The 23,718-nt window shown below is 42.6% G+C and overlaps 2 protein-coding genes and 1 long non-coding RNA gene across 11 annotated transcripts in view; 2 read left to right on the top strand and 1 right to left on the bottom strand.

The window, feature by feature from the left end:
• The window catches only part of LOC125635670 (alcohol dehydrogenase 1-like), a 100,768-nt gene that overhangs the window by 39,588 nt on the left and 37,462 nt on the right, over positions 1 to 23,718 (bottom strand). The window lies entirely within an intron of this gene.
• On the top strand, positions 4,273 to 9,114 carry LOC142071844 (uncharacterized). 2 transcript variants are annotated; one of them, XR_012668041.1, is made up of 2 exons: positions 4,273 to 4,412; positions 6,508 to 9,114. It is a non-coding gene; the product is annotated as an uncharacterized LOC142071844 (long non-coding RNA). The 2 variants fall into 2 exon arrangements; XR_012668042.1 differs by having other exon boundaries at positions 4,350 to 4,431.
• LOC125635669 (endogenous retrovirus group K member 21 Gag polyprotein-like) lies at positions 4,431 to 9,114 on the top strand. Of its 7 annotated transcripts, none has more exons than XM_048847649.2 (3): positions 4,431 to 6,560; positions 7,155 to 7,221; positions 7,993 to 9,114. In XM_048847649.2, the coding sequence occupies exon 1, from the start codon at positions 4,438 to 4,440 to the stop codon at positions 6,031 to 6,033; it is 1,596 nt and encodes a 531-aa protein (XP_048703606.2). In that variant the 5' UTR covers positions 4,431 to 4,437; the 3' UTR covers positions 6,034 to 6,560; positions 7,155 to 7,221; positions 7,993 to 9,114. The 7 variants fall into 7 exon arrangements, with proteins under 7 accessions (XP_048703606.2, XP_048703604.2, XP_048703605.2 ...); XM_048847647.2 differs by having other exon boundaries at positions 7,105 to 7,221; XM_048847648.2 differs by lacking the exon at positions 7,155 to 7,221.

Here is a 23,718-nt window from a genome sequence, read left to right as displayed (position 1 = left end):
CTGTAGCTCACAAAAGCTTATGCTGAAATAAATTGGTTAGTCTCTAAAGTGCCACAAGTCCTCCTTTTCTTTTTGAGCCATTGGTAAGCAAAGCATTTTTCATATAAAGAAGGAACATTTTAAAAAAGCCTCTGGGCACCTAGTGAAATTGTACACATCCTTTCTATGCTTAGAGGAGTCAGAATTTGGGGTCAGATCAGGGGCAGATGTAGCATCCTGATTCATTTGGTGCACAATACTAAACTGCCAAAGGGGCATCAACCAGCCGCAGCAGCACCCATGGACCAGCACCACTACCCTAAAAATGGCCCGGTGTGGAGGGGGAAATCCCAGTGCAGGGGTGCTGGAATGCGAGCCTGCCCCATGCTCACGGTGCAGGCCTCAAATTTGGGTCTGGCTGCCCCTTCCGCATGAATCTTTACCAAAGTGAACCCATAGCTGATCTCTTCTTATCAGATACTAACAGGCCTCTACTGTATTATGTTTTTCTCTCTGCTTTCCTACACAATATGGCAAAATTATTTGTTGCCTGGCCCCATCCCCTTTTTCTTTGTCTGTTTGCTTTTGAGTGAATTCAACTGTTTGGGGGGAGGGAGGAGCCCATGCACCCACCTATATTGTTTAAGTTGAAGCATAGGTTGCTAAAGAACATGCCTGACATCCTACAATGTTTGTACTTATCAGAGGAGGAGGGGAAAGGTGCTATTGACTTTAATTACAAAACAGTGTTTTAATCTGACAGCCATCTACCAAGAAACTTTAGAGAACAGGAACTAGCTTTCTCTCTCTAACTCTCATGTTCCCATTACTAATGTAGACTATAAAATAGATCCCTCTAGAGGACACAAGATCACAGTGGTAAGAACCTATTGACTTACTGAGGCAATTGCCTTTTCCCCTTGAGCCTTTACCCTTGCCCTTCACGTCCCAACATGTCTTCCCAAACCTTACCCATTTCTCACACACCGTTAGGTGTGGCCCTGTATTGTGCAGAAGTCATATGTGCAAGGTAATCAGGCTTCCATAATTTGCACATCTGGGAATGTTTCAGAAAATTCTGTTTAAGGGGTATACACACACATTGTTCTTGGAGGGCACCTTGGTACTCAGTCAAAGTGCCCACATGAAAAAACAGTAAGGTAAACAAACCCTCATTAATAAGCAAAGAAGCCTGGGTGTATCTTGATGGCATAATTTGAAAAGTCAATTAACAAAACTTAAATCAGAGCCTGATCTTCAGCTGCTGTAAATGGGTATAGTCAGTGGAGCTGTGTGGGTTTACATGGGTTGACAATCTACCTTTAGTGGCTTAAGAACTCCACAAAGGAATGTTGACTGTGTTTGTCTGGAATAGTGAAACTTTGGGAATTTTACAGCATTCGATGGCCTCTCACACAAACCTTACAATGTGTAGTGATTTACTGCTGTTGCACTGAGCACTATAAAACACTAACATGGAAAAGGTTAAAGGAAACTGTCTTTAAATAAGATAACTTTTCAAAAATGTCAGTAAAATGGGTTTTAAAAAAAAATTAAAAGCCTTGAAAGGTGGCTTCTCTTTTGGAAAACTTTGCAAATGCTTAGCATTTGTCGCCTTCTCTCAGCCCAACAAAGTCACCTTACTTCACAGAATATGGACTATATAGCGAAACTTCAACACTGTCTTGGGCAAAGGGCAGTTTTCAAGGGCAGGAATAGTTAAATAGAGAAAAAATTGACATTCTATAAAAAGGACCCTTGCTTCTCCTCACTGAAACCAAGCCGGGGGTGGGGGAACATCAGCAGAATAGAAAATATTTGTCATTAAAGCCCATGGATGAAGCATTATGTGTGAGCTCTTTTGATGGAAAATGTTATGGCCAGTTTTTTCAAAAGTGGTTGTCATCCAAACAAGTGGCTTTAAAAGTTGGTCTTATTTTCACATGGAAAGCTTTAGTAGTGTTCCCGCATTTGGCAATAGCCGGCACTTGGCTTTTGCAGAATCAGTGGAGAGGGGTCATAGCTAAAGGGCCCAGGCCCATGAAGCGCTCAGAGAACGCCAGCTAAGTGCTTGCTGCACTTATTAATTTCAGTGGGATTCAAAGGCACTCATCTTATGCCAGGAGTAGCTCCTCATCTCGCAACCTCAAAAACCCACTGAAGTATTCTGGCTCAACTTTGGTCTTTTCCATCTCTAAATGAACAAAAAAAATGCAAACTAAATAAAATGAGACAAAAACCAATGACTACAAGAGATCTAGACTTGGGGATGATGTTGGGTTAACCAAGGAAAGAAAGAGTTCCAGGCATGAAGGTCATTGTGCACAGGTGCGAGGATCCACTGTTGTACTACAAGCAAAAAAACCCTATCTATCACCAGCACAGCATAGTTCTTTGGGATGAGGAAAAAGAGAAGAAAGCCAGTTGGAAACACTCGAGTGCACAAGTGGATCCAAAATATGTGGCTGCTCCAGAGTAAAATTTTCAAAGTTTTTCCTAACAATAGAATGACCATCTTAATAGTAGCTACGCATTTCAGCAAGGGGGAGGAAGGGGAAACACATTTTTTAGGTGGCACTAAACAATTGTATTAGAAACAAAAAGGGCAAGTGATGCCATGATGGTTACAAACTAGATATCTGAATCCCCTGCAATTTCTTTGTATTATGATACTGAGTATTGTACTCTTTCGTTCCTGCCAACAGAAAGGAACCAAACTGAAAATGAGAAAGACCTAAAATCTTTATTTACAGCCTATGATGAAATGAGAAGGTGCAGTAGAACTCTGTCTTTAATCTTGCTAAAAAAACAAACTGAAACAGCCAGCCAGAAAAAGAAGGGCTCCACAGGGAAGGAACAACAGCGTGACACAAAAGTCCCACAGCCATGTCTGAAAGTGCCAGAAAAACAAAGGATTCCAAAGTTTTTTATCTTTTATAATTATTAAGAAGTGCAAAGAAGCCAGACAGACTGATGAGAGATGGGGTACAGGATGTGAATCCCCACCTGTAAAATGGGGATAATGCCATGTAATTACCTGCCTCACAGGATTAATTCATGTTAATTAGTACTTTGAACATGAAAGGCATTATAGGAGTGCTAAGTATTATCATTAGCAAGAGGGAACATCCAGGTTCTGTTAAACCTCAGCGCACATAGTTTCCAATATTTTACATTCCTGCTAGCTAATCTGCAATCACACTCTGACATGTGCTATTGCTTTTGGGCCAGCTCCTCAGCTGGGATAAATCATTGAAATCAAGGGACCTACACCAATTTATGCCAACTGAGAATAGGGCCCTTTCCTCTATGCATTATCAATACAATTGAGTTAAAAAAAATATGGGAATAAGTTTCATCATGGGGTCTGCTACAGAACAAGTATTACCAACCTTAAGACAACTGTTCTTCACATAACAGGCAACACTGTGGGAGAAATTTTCAAAAGCACCAAAGAGCGAGAAGTACAAGTCACATTAAAAGTCAATGTGACTTGTGCTTCAAACTCTTTTTCATGCTTATGAAAATCTCCCTCTACAGGTTTCTGGAGTTTTTATGGATGTGGTTACATGAAATAATTAACCTTTCTATAAATGTATATTCTGGGGAAATATGTGTCTGTATCTGGAGTAGGTATATAGATGTGTAGAATACAAAACAAAATGAAAAACAACCTCACCTGGTTTGGGGTTTATAGTCAATTTTTAAAGTCAACCCAACTTCACTAAGATGTTCAGGAAGGTTTGTAAGCCTTTCACTCAAACCTGGACTAATTAATTAAAAAAATGCAAAACTTGCAGCTTCTCATGACTCCAACATAAACTCAAGTTGAAACATGGATATTTTGACTGACTTTTCACTTTGTGTTTTTGCGTGTGCTTGAACTGGAAATTTGGATCAAAAATCTAGGTAAAAATCATGTGAATTGAAACTTTGGAGAACCAGAACTGCCAAACTGTGCAGTGTTCTAATTATCTGCTGTAGGATTCATACAAGGTTTATGCGCTTGGCAACATTCAGGGCACACCCGGAGTGTTGTGCTGGACCTGTGCACACACAGCTCCTTTCAAGGGCATCAACCTTGGAATCTCGCCCAGATGACATGAACCGTGGGAAGCCTCCCAGGACTGGGCTCAAGGCCCGAGAGCAAGGAATGCGGTAGATAGAAACTGGTAAATAAGAATGTTAAACAAAGCCAGTGTATTCCTTTTATCTGTTGGAGAATGTAATACGCGGGGGGAGAGAAAGAATAAAGGGGAAGGTGGAAAGCTGACAGACAGAAGCCTGTTAGCAGACCAGCCGCTTGCTTGCTAAAAGCTCTGTGCTGTCTTGTCATTGAACCGCCACAACTGGCGCCCAAATGTGGGGCCCTCAGCACTCACCTCGCCCGGCAAGGGTTTCAGACGCGTCACTCATCCGCTTCGTGGATCCCGGTGAGTATTTTTCATTGTGGTAAGTATGGGAAGCTCCCTCTCTGCTTTGCAAGTGCAACACCGCAGTGAGCTACAGTATTTGCTGCGTAAGGCTCAGCATGACTGCCCCACTCGAGAACTCACTCTCCTGCTACAGGAGGTGCGTGCCCAATGCCCGTGGTACCCTGAAGCCGGAACCCTTAAGCTAGCGGACTGGGAGCGATTGGGCCAGACATTGCACAAAGAGCCTCGGGCGCCCGTGCAGGCTCTACATGCCTGGCACCTCTGCAGCGACGCGATACTGTGTGTCGCCTCGGACAGGCCCGCCCTCGCGAGGCTGGTGATCTCGCCACGCCTGTCCGCTCCTGCAGCCATCCCCCCTCCTGGCGATGCGACACAGCGTGTCGCCTCGGAAAGGCCCTCTCCCGCGCCAACAGAGGGGCTGCCGATCCCGCCACCCCCATCCGCTCCTGCAACCATCCCTCCCCCTGCTTCGCCCCCAGTGCCTCTATTACCACCGCCTCCCTGGCCTTCCCCACCGGAGCTGGTGTGTGATCACCATCCCACCGTGGTGCCCCATGTTCCGGGGCCCCCCGGAGGGTCATCCGCGTCTGCTCAGTGGCTTTCGCTGGTGCAACAAATGGTTCACGCAGCGAAGACTCGCTCAGATATTACAGCGGAGGAGTTGGCTGATCTGGTCTCAGTTTGTTCGGTGACCTGGCAGGATGATGGCCAGGGCAACCAGGTTGCAAACTGGGTCAGTTTGCCCTACTCGGTGATCAGAGACGTAAAGAAAGCGATTCGCGAGTTCGGCCTCACTAGCACGTATGTAAGTGGTCTCATTGAAGGGCTAGGTACTGGGTACACCCTGATCCCTGAAGATTGGAAGGCGCTGTTGCGCATGATGTTAACACCCAGTCAGTATGTTATTTGGCTTAGTGAGTATCGGCAGATGGCGGAACGCCAAGCCCAGGTATATAGAGAGCAAGGTATCATTTATGAGCAGTTGGCAGGGGAGGGCCAGTTTGCTACTGTTCAGATGCAGTCTCAACTCCCTCAGGCCGTCTTCCCCATTATTTCCACCTGCGCCCAGCATGCTTTCCAGAAGGTCCCGGATTCAGGCAAGCCTACCAAAAGCTTTGCCAGTATCTGTCAGGGTGCATCAGAGTCCTTTATGGATTTTACCAACAGATTGCAGGAGGCTATCCTCCAACAGGTGGATAACCCTGCGGCAGCTCAGGAGATCCTGTTAAAACTGGCGGTTGAAAATGCGAACGAGGATTGCTGCCGTGGTCTCCAGGCGGCACAAGCCACTGGCATTCTAGAGCTGTCAGACATGCTGCGGGCGTGCCAAAACATCGGAACTCAAGCACATAAAGCTGGAGTTCTGGCCGCCGCCCTGCGGAAAAGCGGGAAGGAGGGGAAGCGTTGTTACCGCTGTGGAAAGGAGGGTCACTTTCAGCGGGAGTGCCGCTCATCGACGGCGCCCGCCCGCCCCTCAAAGAAGTGCCCCAAGTGTCGGAAGGGCTATCACTGGGCTAATCAGTGTCGTAGCGGGTCGGGAAACTGCACGGCGGGTCCCCCCCGAACCCAGGGCCAAACGGGGGTGTTTCCCACTCAGACAACTGTTCCTCTGCTTTAAAACCCATAGACTCCATGAAGGCGGCGACTGCCGGAAGTGCAGGGCTTGATTTGATTATGCAGGAGGACGCTGATTTTCAGTTGCCGGGGGAGGTTTGTGCCATACCTACCCAGGTGACGGGACCTCTCCCTGCCGAATTTGTGGGTCTGGTTCTCCCTTGCTCACACGCTGGGAAACAGGGCTTTTTTGTCATCCCAGGGGTCATTGACGCCGATTACAACGGCGTTATTAAGGTTCAGGTGTGGACCCATCTTCCGCAGTCGCTCCTGCGTGGACGGTCAATTGCGCAATTGATTTTAGTCCCCTATCAGGTGCCAGCTGAAGAGGATCGAGCCCGGGGCGGAGGCGGCTTTGGATCAACTCTGGCTCAGTCGCCATCTCACAACACGTCCTCTCCACTTGTTGCTCTAACAATGTCGGTCCGCCCCTCGAAACCTCAGTTAACACTTCTCTTAAATAATGTTCCTTTTACAGGGCTGGTGGACACTGGAGCTGACGTTACGGTGATTCGTGATCCGGAGTGGCCGGTCAGTTGGCCAACAGTTCCTTCTAAAGAGTTGTGGGGGATTGGGGGTAGCAAACCCGGGCGCCAAAGTTTGTCTTGGGTCACGGTCTCTAAACCAGGAGGCCGTGCCCTTGCTACAATCCGCCCTTTTGTACTCCCTGTCCACCTCAATATTTGGGGCCGTGACTTACTTACAAAGCTGGACACCACCCTCGATATTAATATATAATGGCCCGAAATCCTCCCTCACCCACCTTGCCATCCGCATTACCATTAGTATGGCAATCCTTAGAGCCTGTATGGATTGACCAGTGGCCCCTCCCCCTAGAAAAGCTGAAAGCGCTTCATTCACTTGTACAATAATATTTGCATGCACAGCGCTTGGAGAGCTTTACTAGTCCTTGGAATTAGCTGCTGTTATTTTGGCCTTTTAACTTTTTGGTGATTGTCCCTTTAATTTGATTGTGGACACGCATTATGTTTATCAGGTAATTGATCATTTACCCCTTGCCCTTATTACCCCTCAGGTCGATGCAGACCTCCTTCGCCTGTTTTTGTCTTTACAGTATCTCATCACCACTCGTAATTTCCCATACTTTGTTGCTCATATTCGCAGTCATACCCCTCTGCCTGGGCTACTCACTGAGGGCAATGCACGCGCCGATCGCGCGTTACGTGGTGAGGTAAATTCTCTTTTTTCTGACCCCATTGAAAGCCATGCCTTTTTTCATCAGTCTGCCTCTGTTTTGGCCCGGCAGTTTCACATTCCTGCTGATCATGCACATTCCATTGTTCGTTCCTGCCCCACTGTGCTGCTGCTGCTCCTACTTTCTCTTATGCCGTTAACCCCCGAGGTACCGCAGCAAATCAGCTGTGGCAAATGGATGTTACTCATGTGCCACAATTCCGCCCCTATTCATTTTTACATGTTTCCATTGATACCTATTCGGGATTCCTCTGGGCAACCCCACAGCATGGGGAAGCCACTCCTAAAGTTATTCACCATCTGCTAGCCTGTTTTGCTGTTATGGGTCACCCGAGCCAGATAAAAACAGATAATGCCCCAGCCTACTGCTCCACAGCCCTTTCCACCTTTTGTGTCCAATGGGACGTCCATCTCACACACGGGATCCCTTATAATTCCCCTGGCCAAGCCATTGTTGAACGTGCAAATCACACGCTAAAAACCTTGCTTGACAAACAATTAAAACAAGGGGAGCTCCGTCTCCGAACCTTAGGAGACATTCAGCAACAAATGCATATCCTTTTGTTCACTTTAAATAATTTAACGCTGAACACAGATCAGCAGACCCCCACGAATCGGCATTTTCACAAATCCAAGGTACTGGAAAGACCGCGTGTCTTTTACCGTCAGCTGCCCCATCCGCAATGGTTGGGCCCAGTGCCTCTAATTACTTGGGGTCGGGGATATGCTGCTGTGTCTCTCCCTGCAGGACCGTTGTGGGTTCCGGCCCGGTGTGTGCGACCGGCACTGAAACAGCATGGCATGGCACCAGGGGCTGTCGAACCCCATACCAGAGTTTCAGCTGACCTTGGAGGAGAATGCGGTGCCTCCCGGGTCGACAACAGCGGGATGGAAACGGAGGAGGCGTAGCGTCCCAAGCCGGTCCGTGACATGGGGAGCAGTAAAAGCATTGGTCGCCGCGGCTCAACAAAGACTGGCAGCAAATCAACACCAAGAGACTTCTGAGGCTTTGTTTGTGGCAATTCTCGCCCAAATTACTGCTAATTCTGTATTGACTGTATGCCTTTTGTGCCTGCTATTTCCTGTAGGGGTTGGCTCGGGAGCGCTTTCTCCGTTACGAGCCCGAATGACATATAACCTATGGGAAAGATTGGCTTCAATAGCAAATGTTAACCACTTTTGTTTATCTGATTTTGTAGCAGCTGAAGAATTGTTAGGTACGTGCCTTATTCCAGTATGTCATCACCCTGAGGAAATTGGGAACGAGATGATGCTCGCTGCTTACTCGAACCTCTCTTCCCAGTACTCTAGCATGGCTAATTGGGGCCCGGCCAATTACACTTTACCTTCTTACGCTCATTTTTTGCTGTTGCTGTGTGCAATGTATTTCCTTTTTGTTAAGGCTTTGTCGAGACCTGCCCTGGCAGGCTCCACGAGTTATGACCTTGTCTGTCTGGGAGTTAATTGGCTTGCAAAAGCAAATTGATGGCTACCATGAGATGGCCGAGTACAAATAAACAAAAAAGGAGGGGATGTAGGATTCATACAAGGTTTATGCGCTTGGCAACATTCAGGGCACACCCGGAGTGTTGTGCTGGACCTGTGCACACACAGCTCCTTTCAAGGGCATCAACCTTGGAATCTCGCCCAGATGACATGAACCGTGGGAAGCCTCCCAGGACTGGGCTCAAGGCCCGAGAGCAAGGAATGCGGTAGATAGAAACTGGTAAATAAGAATGTTAAACAAAGCCAGTGTATTCCTTTTATCTGTTGGAGAATGTAATACGCGGGGGGAGAGAAAGAATAAAGGGGAAGGTGGAAAGCTGACAGGCAGAAGCCTGTTAGCAGACCAGCCGCTTGCTTGCTAAAAGCTCTGTGCTGTCTTGTCATTGAACCGCCACAATCTGCCTTAACAAATGAAACACTTTTGCAATTCAAAAGTATATGAAAAACACAGTTGAAAAGAAATCAGTACAATGGAGGATATGCAGTCAAAGATGAACATTTATTAACTATGGCAAAGGGCCCAATGGTGTATGTTGTATTCTGGCAAACATAATCTGTGTTACTAACTTTTCATCATAGAAAGTAAGAAGAGAGTAGGAAAAGGAACCTAAAGATTAAATCTGACTTTTGTTAATCTAAAAAGGAAACAGTGGAAAAACATACTGGCTGAAATCCTGGCTCCAGTGAAAACAATGGCAAAATTCCGATCAAATTCAGTGAGGTCAGGACTGGACCCATTGTGTCTAATCAATTTCTGGGGTAACTCCACTGCATGAAGAGAAGTTACGCTAGAGATTAATTTGACCTATGGTGTTTATTAACACCTTCCTGGATCAAACAGGACTGTGTGCTTCAAAAGGTGGAATTTCCCAAGACTCAGGGCAGAACTCTGGAACACCACAAGGAATTTATCATTTTCCTCGAGTCTACCAGGACCAGTGATAGAAGGCTGCTTCTTCAGCCAGAAAGACATCTTTGCCTTCCAAAATGGTGAGATGCTTACCGTGACTTTGTGCAGTTGACATTACACTGTTCTACTTTGTATCTGCCCAGAGAACACACGCTGCACCAGCTCCTAGTTTGCCAGAACCATCACTGCAGTGTGTTCTTCCCAGGAGCTGCCTAGAGGAATTTTGGCTCAGGCAACGATCATTCCTCTTAAGTGCTCCTACTGGAGACCAAGCCCTCTACACTCTCCACCCGTGCAGGTAATGTCTGTAAATCATAATGCAATCCATACTACCTTTCACACTTGAGCTAGCCCCACTGAATATACCCCCCAAGAAAAAACCTAAACAAACAAACAAAATGTTTTCTTATAGTTCCCAGGACAAATGTCAGACGAAAGTAGGTAAAAGAAAGATTAGTAGAAACAGTCAGGTTATTTCACACCTAATCTCATCTACCAGAAGTTGGTCACTTTCCATATAGTATTAGAATATGGCATGGCCTTAAAGTTGTATGAAACTTGTGATCAATTATAGCCACAATAAAAGCAGAAGAATTTCTGCACGGTGTAGTTCTGTACACTTTCATTAATATTTCTTTGGGGGCTAGTGAAAAGAAGAAAACAGGGTTAAAAATCCCAGTCTCTCAGGGCCTCTTCTTATTACAGACTGCAAATAGAGAAGAGAAAGGAAGGAACATTTTCAAGCAATCTTTGTGAGTTGCACTGCTCTAAAGCCATAAAAAACAAAGATAGCACTATGACGTTGAAATAAAGCCTCACGCTACCCTATGTCCCTTGGCCCACGCCGCTTCCCACAGCCCCCATTGGCCTGGAGCGGCAAACTGCGGCCAGTGGGAGCCGCCATTGGCCGAACCTGCGGACGTGGCAGGTAAACAAACCGGCCCGGCCCGCCAGGGGCTTTCCCTGAACAAGCGGCGTCCCAAGTTTGGGAAACACTGTGTTATTGGGCTCAAGCCACTGTTATTTTCAAAGAAGGCCCCCGAAGATATTTTGAATTCAGCTCTTGTTGCTCCAATCAACACCTGGCAGGATGATTACATCAAGACCAGCCTCTGAACAGGTCCTACGGAGCCTGACGATGCTACAACAACTTTAATTATCATAGATAGGAAATGTGGTTAAATGAGACGAAAACACACTTTTTCCCCTCCTGTGATGGCAAAAGCCCTGTAGCTGTTCATGCTCTAAGACAAAGAAGTTGATGCTGGCTTCGCTGGGTATCTGTTCACATGAGGGATTAAGTTATGAGACAGAGGAATAGAGCTGGAGAAATGACTGTACAATCCTATGCACACTGCTCTGACTTTCCCTAGTGCAGCAGGCTGCAAAGCTCTGTAAATCATAGTAAACAAGTATGGTGATCGATCATATGCTGCTGGACATACAATGTCTGGAAGATACTATGCCAGAGATAAATTGAACCTCTTTCCAGGATTTTATATTGCCCCAGCGTATTCTAAATGCAAAGCAGAAGTCACTTCCTTACAGTATTAAGCCTCAAATTATTTTCTTGCATGCAAGCCATGCGTAATGGGCACTGTAGAACAAAGCATGGAGATGACCATGGGAAAAGCAGGCAGACAAACATTTCAGGCTAAGATCCTTGGCAGAGCAAAGAAGCTGAGGGAGGTTCACATTAAGAGTGGGACTTTAACTGAAGAATGGAAGAGAGCAAGGATGGGGGCTGGAATTGATATGGGAAGCTGGGAGGTGAAGGGAAGAACTTGGACTTCGGGAGAAACTGAGAAGGGCAAGGATTCTCAGGTGTGTGTGGAAAAGAGGACATACTTGGAAGCTGGGATTTGTTTTGTGGTTTGGGGGGTTTATTGGTGGTCTGAGAGGAAAGAGGGGAGAAATAAGTACTATGACATGAGAGAGCATTGCCACTGCTTGTCTTTGAGGTAGCCTGGGGCTGAAGAGTAAGGAAGGGGTTGGAAGACGCATTAAATCAAGTTATTTGCTGGGCAGACGGCTGGTTTCTCCAGCAGTGGGTCCAATTTTGAAGACCCTTCTCTGGCAAAACTCCTACTGACTTCAATAAAAACTTCACTGCTACATCCATGGTGTCCAACTGTGAACTCGCTTACACCTGTAAGAATCAGAAGTACCTCCACTGAAGTCAACAAAGTTGCACTGATGTAAAACTGGTCAGGGGAAGCGAATCATGAGTATGTGAATTATCAAAATGAAAACACATTAAAAAGGTGCTCTCCATATTTTTAATATCTTTGTTGATACCCACAGTCTGAGGTATATTGCACATCATGCAATATTGTAGATGCACATGATCAAGATTCTGGCACTGTTTTGGCGTGCATAACTCAGGACAGCCTCGGCTATGTCAGCAACACTGCCTCCATTTTCACCAAAATTAGCATGAAACAAGTTTCAAAACTGAAGAAAGTCAGATTTGATTTAAAAAAAAAACAGATTTCACTCTTATGCTTATGAAGTGGGGTTAGAACAAAGTTAAGCCTCACCATGATGTTGAAAAACCATTTCCACGTGAACGGTGTCCCTCTTACAACTACATCCTATTTTCGAGAATTGCACGTGTCACCACTAGCTGTCAACTTCCAGTTAGCAAAGCCCTGAATTGCCTTAGCAGAATGACGTGCTCATGTGAGTCACAGCTCACGCTATTGTTCATTCAGTTTTGTCTCAGTAATTTGAACTAATCGAGTCAAATAACATAATGTCACAGAAACTTGGGTGTAAACAATTTCTGCTTCTGCTTTAGTTTCTCATCTTCAATTATCAGCTCAGAATAATCACCATTACTGTCAGAACTGACATCAGAGTCTACAGCAGTATTTACCTTATTCCCAGTTCTTATTTCAATAGTCTCATTTACATATTTTATCTATTTTCCACGTTTATGTCTCATTCTTGATATTCTGTCTAAACTAAAAGTGTGTTCCCCCATACTGTACTTATCTCTTTTCTGTATTTGTCTATTCCCACTGCATTTTTTTCTTTTTAATATCAATCCTTTTATTTTCAGGATTGTATCTAACCAGGTAAATTCCCTGTTTGTCTCTTTTTTCCCCCTTCTCCTCCTAATGACTCATTATCATAACTTGTTTCTTCTCACTGACTCTCTGAATGACTGCTCTGCGCATGTGTCTAATGAAGAGTATTGCAGGCAATCGAAGGCTCTCAGCAAGAGAGTGCCAAACTGCCAGACCCCAAATCATCAACACCCTCTGTGAGCTCTACCAGAGAATAATGGCAGATTGTGGTTTTAGCTTGCCCTAATTTGGGATCCAGAGTGATACTGTGTTCAGTTTACAGAGAGCCACTTCTGCTGCTGCTGTATTATTGGAGCAGTTTTTAGAGCTACACAGTATCGATACAATAAATAATATAAAACATGTTCCTTTTATTAATGATGCTTAATAACAGGCAAACAAAATATTATTTTAATCTCCATTGTGTTTCAGGCTTTTCTATATTCTCCTATGTTTTACAGCTCTATCTTTTCCCCAAACCTTTTCATTTCTTTTTCTTTGTTTGCCTCCTAACTCTATCTAGCCTTCTACTAGGTCTCTCTTCACTTCAGACCCCTTTTTCTCCTGCACACAATACATTGGGATGCCAGGATCCCCAGGCTTTTATACTTCTCTCTCTCTCAGTTTCTCTCTCTGTTTCTGTGTAACTGCATATTTCTCCCTTATCTCATTATGTTTACATCTTTCATTGCCTTATCTCTTGTGTATCTTGCCTCTTCTTTCACAGGTCCTTCCACTATTCATTCTCTCCCCCCTCGCTCCTTGGTCCCATTTCCTTATTGATTTTCTCAACATCTAATCATTAACCTTTTCCCACTCTTAATCCACCGCAAGTCTTTTTTCTTTCAAACCTTCCGACTAAGCAGAACAATTTAAATTGAAATTTGAATGGAACATAGGTCAGGATTTGAGTGCAAATATGACTATGATTTGTTCAGTTTAAAAGGTTATATTGCATTTTGGATGGTTGGTCTGTTTCATGGGGTTTACTAGACAAGCACATAATATAGTCAAATATGAGATAAACTAACATTATCTAGCCAAATGAACAGAATAGGATTTGATTCCAATCTCTGTGCAAAAGGTGAATTATGAAAAATAGTGGCATACCATAAGAATAGCGCTCCATAACAACTCCATTTGCTCTGGCAGATCTGAAAGTGGCTTATGGTTTGGGCTGGATTTCCATGATAAAGACTTAACCAAATATGATCAGAGTTTAACCCGTTCCCAAATCTATCTATTGATACTCACACTGTTTATTTACTATGAGGATATGCCATCATTTCAGGAATAATAATAAGAAAATGTAACAGAATGTAAGAATATTTAGCTGGAAGAGAGGAAGATGTAGGAAACAGTACCCAGTTCCAAAATGATGACTTTTGGGCTACAGCTACCAGAAAGATGGCATGCCAGGAAAAAAAAGTTTCCCTAAGAGGAGTGAATCATAAATAAAGGGACTCCAGGGCAGAGGGCTGCTTCAGCATGCTGTAGACCACCACTACCATAGTGTTTTCCATGTGCTTCATTTTGGCTGTCTATTCCAGAACTGGCTCCCGAAGCATGTCTTTATTAATCGTAACACTGATTGTCCCAGTAAAAGGAATGAATATTGTGTGAGAAATAAATGCTGTTTGGGTGGAATTGCAGAGTTCAGCAGTACAGTCCTGTTGTGTGTATGGGAAGAAAATATAATATAGAGAATATTTGTCCCTATGTCTCATATTTCTGGCAGGCTTTCATGATCACAAATTCTGTAAAGCCTAGCAATACCATATACCTGACCAAAATATACTGCAAGGTTCTTTTAGAGTGCTTTGTAGCAAGTGTCTCACTGAAGCGACAGGTATTGTATATCAAATGCAATACAACATTGTCAGTTCCATGTGAGACACGCCACAAAATTCTGTACTTTCAACTGAAATTTGCAAACCAGGTGGTGGTATGCCTCCGCCAGGAAAAAAAGTCTTTCACTGTGGTGGCATGAGGCTGACCCAATGCAATTTGCTGCATGAGATGGAGGTGTAGGAGACAGGATTTGCGGTGTATGTGCAGAAAGATCACATCCCTTATGAGCTTTGGAGCCTAGCTGCATGAGGGCTTCTTTTATGTCCTCATATGAAGTCCACAGCAGTGCTCAAGAGGCTAGGAAGGAGTAGGGTTGAGGCCATGAGTTCACTGCTACCTCAATCTGCCTCGCCATTATATCCCATTCAGAGAGCAGGTGTGCAGCAAGAAAAGGGGATACTGCAGCCTTAAGGCTCAACTGCCTCTTCATTGCCACCTGCCCCTGAGAAGCCTTTCTGTAATCACCACATCTGCTTAAGCATCATCAGTGCCATGGTGTTGCAAGAAACACAAAACGCATATTCCATGGTGTGTTGGCAAGATAGAAAAAAATTCCCATATTCAGTTGTGTCACAATTGTATTGAAACGTGACTGTGATTCTGACTGGCATCTTGACAACAGTCTAAATTCTATTCCAACTCATTAGTGCAACTCCCAGGCAGATTCCATTTGCTCCTTGCACGGCCTACTGTCAGAAAGGCTGACAACATAATATGAGTTGAAAAGACTGAATGAGAGAAAATATTGCCTAGTCTGTGCAAGCAGTGAATCAAGTACACCTTTTTTCATACTCAGGAATTATCTAACAATGGCATTTTTTCCAGTCTTCCTTCTACCCTTAGATTGTCTACATTTTACTTCAAAATTCTATTGATTATGTAGGTATTCCTATGTCTATAATTAAAAGATCCCAAGCTGCCCATGTAAGATGTACTATAACTTAGCACTTAAGATTTTCAGAATGGCCTGTCCTCACAGGTTGTTATGCACTCTACACTGCTTATCCACTCATTGGATCTGTATCACTCCTACTCTACAAGACCAACAATGGGCTAACAGCTGACTGACCACCTTTATTTTCAAACCTAGAAACTTATGATCCATAAAAATATGTACAACTGAGAAAGTCTGGGGTGAAACTATAGAACCCAACAGCAGGACAATTTCCATGAAGGTTTCTTGACTGTGTGGTTTCCTACTAGGGAAGATTAGAATGAGAACCCATCTCTCTTCTTGTAGATCACAATGCATGACACACCATTTGGTGCAGACCTTCCCCCTGTAAAGGAGGTTATAACATGAATGATGACATTCTCCTCCAGAATGACCCATAGCTATTCAACCTAGCCAAGGCAGAAGCTGAGAAAATGGTCTGCTGCAAGAAAGCCTCTTCTGGCCTAGTGGATTGAGCACTGGACTCATACTTGTGAGACTTGCATTCTAGTTCTGGCTCTTCCACTGGTCTGTGGAGTGATCTGGGGCAAGTCATGTCACTTCTCTGTGCCTCAGGTTCTCCATCTGTAAAATGAGGACCTCCTTTGTATTGGACTTTGAACTCTACTGATGAAAAGTGTTTTATAAATACTATAATATATTAATTATAAAAAGAAAAGGAGTACTTGTGGCACCTTAGAGACTAACAAATTTATTTGAGCATAAGCTTTCGTGAGCTACAGCTCATTTCATCGGATGCATCCTAACACGGTGTCATAAATATAAAGGGAAGGGTAAACACTTTTAAAATCCCTCCTGGCCAGAGGAAAAATCCTTTCACCTGTAAAGGGTTAAGAAGCTAGGATAACCTTGCTGGCACCTGACCAAAATGACAAATGAGGAGACAAGATACTTTCAAAAGCTGGGAGGAGGGAGAAAAACAAAGGGTCTGTGTCTGTCTGTGTGATGCTTTTGCCGGGGACAGAACAGGAATGGAGTCTTAGAATTTAGTAAGTAATCTAGCTCGATATGCATTAGATTATGATTTCTTTAAATGGCTGAGAAATTAAGCTGTGCTGAATAGAATGGATATTCCTGTCTGTGTGCCTTTTTGTAACTTAAGGTTTTGCCTAGAGGGATTCTCTTTGTTTTGAATCTAATTACCCTGTCAGGTATTTACCATCCTGATTTTACAGAGGTGATTCTTTTTTACTTTTTACTTCTATTAAAATCCTTCTTTTCAGAAACTGAATGCTTTTTCTTTGTTCTTAAAATCCAAGGGTTTGGGTCTGTGGTCACCTATGCAAATTGGTGAGGACTTTTACCAAACCTTCCGCAGGAAGTGGGGTGCAAGGGTTGGGAGGATTTTGGAGGGAAAGACATTTCCAAACAATGCTTTCCTAATAAATAAACTCAGATAAACGTTTGGTGGTGGCAGTGGAAGTCCAAGGGCAAAGGGTAAAATAGTTTGTACCTTGGGGAAGTTTTAACCTAAGCTGGTAAAAGTAAGCTTAGGAGGTTTTCATGCGGGTCCCCACATCTGTACCCTAGAGTTCAGAGTGGGGAAGGAACCTTGACACACGGCTGCTACTCTGAAACCTATATTAATTATGTTATTATTATTATTATTATTATTATTATTATTATTATTATTGTTGTTGTTGACCTATTGCTTTTGGCACCTAAAACTATGGTATTGTAATGTTAGAAATGCAGAGAAAGAGATGAAGCTCTTGTAGGGCTTTCAAACAAGCATAAGTGTCACTATTTACACATGGGGAAATGGAGGCAGAGAAACTAAGTGATTTGCACAGAGGGAAGTGCTGTCAGAACTGGGATCTGAATATAAGAGTCCGTGAATAACATGCTTATTTTCAGACCGAGTCTATATTTCTCCTTCCAATTTATTTGGAAGTTTTGGAATTTCTATCAGCCAGTCAATTTGTTTCCTCATTCACAGTCTATTTAAATAGCTTTAGACTAGATAGTTAGTGGCTGGCTGACTGTCCTCCTCAACCATAATGAGATGCGGATGCATTGATGAAACTTGCCAGTCTTCTGCATAGAAGAAAAACAACTCACTGGAGTTTGACTTACAGGTGAAATGTTTAGCAACCCCAAAATCATTATCTCTGCTAGCACAAGTCTAAAGGGGAAGGTTACTATCTGTATCATTACAAATATTTTTCATATGTATTTCATGAATTTTGTCAAATAAAGCAACTCAGTGTAGTACGTGTCAGACAATTCGTATGAAAGGTCACAACTGCAGCAGAGGTTAAATAATGTCTTGGCTGGATGAGTTTCAAGGAAGAAGATAAGCAGGTACTGGACATTTTTTATTTAATTATCCTTTCCCTCAACTACATTTCCAACCACAAATGTATTTGTTCTTTCTTTTATGTGTATATTTTGAACTTTGACTTATTCAAATTTGTTAACTCCAATGAGGGGGAAACTAAAAGTGGCCCCACAGGAAGTTTTACAAAGATCTAGGTTGATAAGGTGATGGACAGAGAAAATAACACCTGACTATTCAGATTTAAACTACAGCAATCCAGAAGGAGGCTCCCTCACAGGAATAAGAAATGCATCATAAACATACCCCAGCGCAGCACAGTGAGTTACATGGAGAAGTGTCACTCTCATTTCACATAAGAGGAAACAAATTCCGCTGCGAGGACTTTCTACGGATGCATCTCTGTGTGTGACTGAAGGAAGGGATGTCTTTACTTGTCAAGACTGCTATCAATTTTATTTTCCCAGGGTGACCTCTACAACATTTACAGCTCCAGCTTGGGCTTGAAACACTAGTTTTGATACAAAGACCTGTATAGTTAAATGACATATAAAATAAGGTAATTTATAAGTACATAATACAAGAGACCATTATAGATCACTATACTTCAAAAGAAAATTCATGGATGTACATTTCTGACATATCAATTTGGAGCACATGCCTCTGGATGACTTTACCCCTCCCTGCCGTTCTTCCTAGCCTGTCTGTATGTTAAAGGAAGCCATAATAAAACTAATTTCTATCATCACCAAGGGCACTGCAGATGAAAAATGAGCACACAAGTTGAAATGACCATAAATATTAGATGCCAAAATATATCACTGTTCAAAATGCAGTAGGGACTGGCTGTTGTGCAGGCCTGTATATATTCTGCAGCTTGAGACAGAGTCATTTCTATTTCTTTCAGAATGATAAATAGGTCACAGAGTTCAACTGCATAACCAGTTAACATGTACAGGATACAAACCACAATGAAAAGTGTTGTATTTTCTCTCCTTCTATCAATCTTTGTGGTACCAAATAATAATCACCAAAAAATCCTAAATTTAAACTACAAATAAGCCACTGCACTGGAGCCTTAAAATTTCTATTCCCTCCCCCTTGAAGATTTTCCAGTGAACAACAGTGAGTTCCTGTAAAAAAATCAAATGAGGACAGGTGGAATTTTAGAGCCTGTTTTCATAAGCACCCACAATTCCAACTGGAGCAAAGGGCTTAATACTACAAGGTGCTGAGTGACTCTGGAGGTATGCCTTATGCTATCATTGAATTTGATGCAAGATGATTGAACTCAGCACCTGGCTGGACTGGGAGCTTGCGGGGGTTTAGCAGGAGCATTCTGAAAATAAGGCCTTTTCTCCAAGGCCAGATCTCAGCTCAAGTTCCTGAAAAATTCAATGTAGCTAAGCCAATTTGTGATCATAGGACCATACACCAAAGCTCCTCTGTCTGCCAACCATTTCCCTATCTCCAGCTGCAAGAGAAGTATCTGTGTTTTTAGAAAAAGATTCCAATAAAAAACAATAGTAACATTTATTTTCTCTGTTCTGCTGAGGAAACAGATAAGCTACCTTTCTGTGGGGAAATATATGTATCTCATAACGGCTTCTTGTCTTATTCTACTCTAGGCTAACAAGTACTCTGATATGTTTGCCTTATTCCCTGAGTGATGTTAAAAAGTTGGAAAACAGCTGAGAGCGCTGTCTGACCTGGAAACGAACCATTTGTGTTTTCTATAATCTGAGTTTACTTAATTGCTTTCAGAACAACACAGAAAAAGACCAGAAGAAAGGAAGATTTGATTTGGATATGTGAATAATGGTAGTGCCCTGACACTCACTATGCTCAGACCAATATTCACATATTATTGCTTTGATGCCATTCATAATAGTTATTATTGTGGAAGTTATTAACCTGCAAGGATGACCTCCCTGTCACTACAGCCACATTGATATTGGGGAGTGGGTCCACCAGGTGTGTCAGTACCTTGTATCATTTATTGTACTGAATTTATTATTAATAAAGAGCTTTAGAAGATTAAAATTTGTGAAAGATCAAAAGAGAAACCATAAAAATGGAAAAGAAAGAAAGAATTGCACATATCTTCCGATAGTCCCAGGCTTGGGAGATGCTGCACAGCATTATCACAGCATCAAAGACGTATTTTATCACATTTTGTTGTAGGTCCACAGCACACAGGCATAGCAAACCTCCCAGTTGGACCTACTGGCTCAGTCTCTTTCATGTCCTTTCCTTTGTGTGACATACTAGCTTCTCTGCATCTTCATTTCTATTTTATTTGTCCTCCTCTTCACTGATTAGCAATGTTTAGTTAACCCTTTATCAATCTATATTCAGAACCAATCTTACAATCACGCTCGGTATTTTCTGCCTTTCTCTGACACTCCTAAAATAACATCAAATACACTGGACCAATTTGAAATGTTAAATGTTTCCCTTTAAAGGATTCTACCTATCATTGTTTGTGCATTTCAAGTGAAGTTTCTTTGTATAGACTTTGTCCAGGCTGCTGTTCCTGAAAGTGCATATAGTGTTGTGTGTTCAGGGAAAACTGATTTGAAAATCTCTTGGGGAAGGGAGGAGATAATCCATGATAACAGCCAAGAAAATAGGAAAGAAATGCTGTCCTTCTGACTACAGTCTTAAAAAGATCCACCAAGTAATCTAAGGCTTCCTGTCATTAACAAGTTGTAAGGACTCTGTGCCAGATTTTTAAAAGATATTTAAGTGCATAAAGATGCAGACAGACACCTCGTGGCATTTTCAAAAGTGCCTAAACACCCACCTGAAAGTTTAAGTGCTCTCTAATATCCTACTAGGTGCCTATCTGCAACTTTAGGTGCCTTAATATCTTTTTAAAATCTGGCCCTTTATGACTAGGTTCTGTCACATTTCCTGAGCTGAGTAGTACTTTATTCCATGTAAAGTCCCATTGAAATCAGAGGAACTACTTGGGGAGTAAGGTACTAGTCAGTGTAAAGAGGAGCGGCAAAATTTGGCCATTAGTTACAGTTCTTATTATGTTTGGGTCACCTACTTGTTTAAAATCAGAGCTAACAAATTCACCCCAAATTTCCACTGCTTCTGCCCATGCTATATTAGTTCTGTGGATAAAGACTCCAGTCTTCAAGGCAGTCAGTCTAGCTTTAAATTCACTAAAAACAAGAAATCTATTTAAATAGAAGTTGTATAAATGCTCTATGACCTTTTTCACTTTATGAAAGTCTGTCTCAACCAATTCATTTATCTCTACTTTCCAGGTAATTAATATATATATAAGAAACAGAGAAAGAGATTCAGAAGGAGTCCTAAGGACTGAGAATAGTTTTATACAAAAGTAACATACAGCTTTAAATACATGGAACGTAAACTGTACTAGAAGCAGCCAAGAAATGGGTGAATGACAGATACATGACAAAGTATGACTATTAATGTACGTAAATTTTGGCACAAAGTACATTAACCTTAAAAACACTGATCTCTAGCTCACAACTTTATCAACCTCATTCAAAGATATGTGAAACAGATTTTTAAATAATTTCAGATATAGCTGATTTAGAGATAGATAATTATATTGATAGGAGATCGGAGACACTTACATATGAGTGCCTGGAAAGAGTGGCTCTGTTTAGAGATCTGATGAATAACAGAGGGTGTGACAGAGCCATACAAAATAATGAGTGGTACGGAAAAGGTTAATTGGTAAAAGGAAATTGTAACACCAGAGCAAGGAGACTTTCAATTAAATTCAAAAGGCAACACATTAATACTGATTAAAAGAACTATATTTCTACAGAGCACATATGTAACATGTGGAATTTACTTCCACAATATATCACTGTGCATTTTGTACTTTTAAACTAGAAGAATGCTATAAATAGTGGTAACTCTTAAGATCCTGATCCTGCAAACATATACATTATTAAGTTTAAGCATACAAGTAGTCCACTGAAGTCAATGTTATCAGTTGTGTCCTCAGTTTTAAGCATGTGCTTAAGCGTTGCAGGATCAAGGTCTATATTAGTTTTGTGTACATATGCTCAAAACACCCTCACTCGACTCCCACACATACCTTTGCTTCACAAATATAGAATCAGGAAATGATCAGTGGATTTGGACTGCAGGATGGCAGCCAGGTTACCTAGGCATTGTGGTTTGCTCTGGAGGAACATCTACCAAGAGTCTGGAGATGTGGAAGAGGAGAGATGATGGCCCGATGATGAAAAGGAACCAGGAGGAGGATTGTAGGGCACTGCCTTACTCCATGTAAAAAATACATGAATGGTAAAGGTGTGGGGGTAGGGGCAGATGTCACAGAACCTATGTTTTGGATGGGAGAAGGGAGGGAATATATGGGAGGACCTGCAATCCAAATACTTTCCCATTGTTATTCAACTTAGACTTTTCCAAGCTGTTCATCATTGAAGTATTTGAATGCCTCAAAGACATTAATACATTTTATCCTCCCAAAAACCTGTTAGGTCGGGAAATATTATTACAGAGGGAGAACTGAGACTCAGAGAGAGATTAAAGCCATCAATTTTCAAAGTGGCCATTGATTATGAGTGCCTCTATTTTTGAGGCACCTTGGGCTGCATTTTCAGAAGTCCTGAGTATCCACAACTCAATGGGAGCTGCAGGGACTCACGACATGTGAAAGCTGGGCCCACAGTATCACGTTGCAGACCCAAAATAAGTTGCCATTTTGGAAAAAGTGTCTTTTGGTAACTTACCCCAGGTCACACCCCAGGAAGTCTGTGGCACTGGGGACACATTTTCTGAGTCCCAGTTTAGTGCCTGAACTGTAAGATCATCCATTCTCTCAGCTCAGGACATTTAGTGGCCTTTATTTAGAAAACTATGCAGACTAGTCAGCATTTTTTAAATTTAGATGGCACATCCTAGGGCATATGTATATTACTTTGACATAATCTCATGTTTTTCTTTGTTTTACTGAAGCAGATTTAAGGATAGTTCTTTCATTCTAAGAAGGAGGGAGGAATCCCTGCCTTGCAGACAGTTCCTATATTTTGAAAATAGCAATCATAATATTCTGCAGTTGATATATTTGTGCCAGGCCCTTTATGTAGATTGCTCCTAGGTAAGTACAAGAGGTTGGAAATCTGTGATAAATTATTATATTCAGAGACTCATACATAATGGAGTTATTTAAAAGAAAATTATTTGGTTGTTCATTTTAGGCTTCCCTTATAATGCAAGATTACATTCCTTATTTACAGGAGCATCCAGAGAGATGTAGAGGATTGCTGCACTATGGAAACAAATCAAAAGATAGCCAGACGTGTTAAAACTATAATCACCATTATTATTTGTATTCCAGTAGGTCCCCACTGAGATCAGTACCCCAGTGTGCTAGGTGCTTTAAGTACATATAGTAAGAGACAGATCCTACCCCAAAGAGCTTACAATCTAAAAGGACAAGACAAGTGAAAATGAAGCATTATTATCCCTATTTTACAGATGAGAAACCCAGAGATTAAGGGTATGTCTACACTGCAGCTGGGAGACAGGATTCCCAGTGTGGGTAGACAAACTTGTGTTAGTCCAAGTAGAGCTAGCAGGCTAAATGCAGTAATAGGAACACTGTGGCATGGGCAGTGGCTCAGGCTAGCCACCCGAATCCAAGCCCGCCTGTTCCCTGGGTCTGATCTTGGGGGACTAGCCCAAGCTGCTGCCTGGGCCACAAATTCCACACTGCTTTTAGCCCACTAGCTCCACTCAAGCTAGCACAAGTCTGTCTACATTCCTTGGGATTCACACCTCCCACCTGCAGTGTAGACATGCCTTCAGGTCAAATAGAATGTCTGGAAGAGGTAGAGAATGAAACACTATCTCCTGGCCCTAAGTCCAGTTTCTCAAAA

The sequence above is a fragment of the Caretta caretta genome, chromosome 4, assembly GCF_965140235.1.
Source record: "Caretta caretta isolate rCarCar2 chromosome 4, rCarCar1.hap1, whole genome shotgun sequence".
NCBI lineage: Eukaryota > Metazoa > Chordata > Testudines > Cheloniidae > Caretta > Caretta caretta.
This window is presented reverse-complemented; position numbering and strand designations above follow the sequence as displayed.

Excerpts from the sequence above, each read along its gene's own strand:
- LOC125635669 (XM_048847648.2), top strand. The coding sequence starts at position 4,438 with ATGGGAAGCTCCCTCTCTGCTTTGCAAGTGCAACACCGCAGTGAGCTA.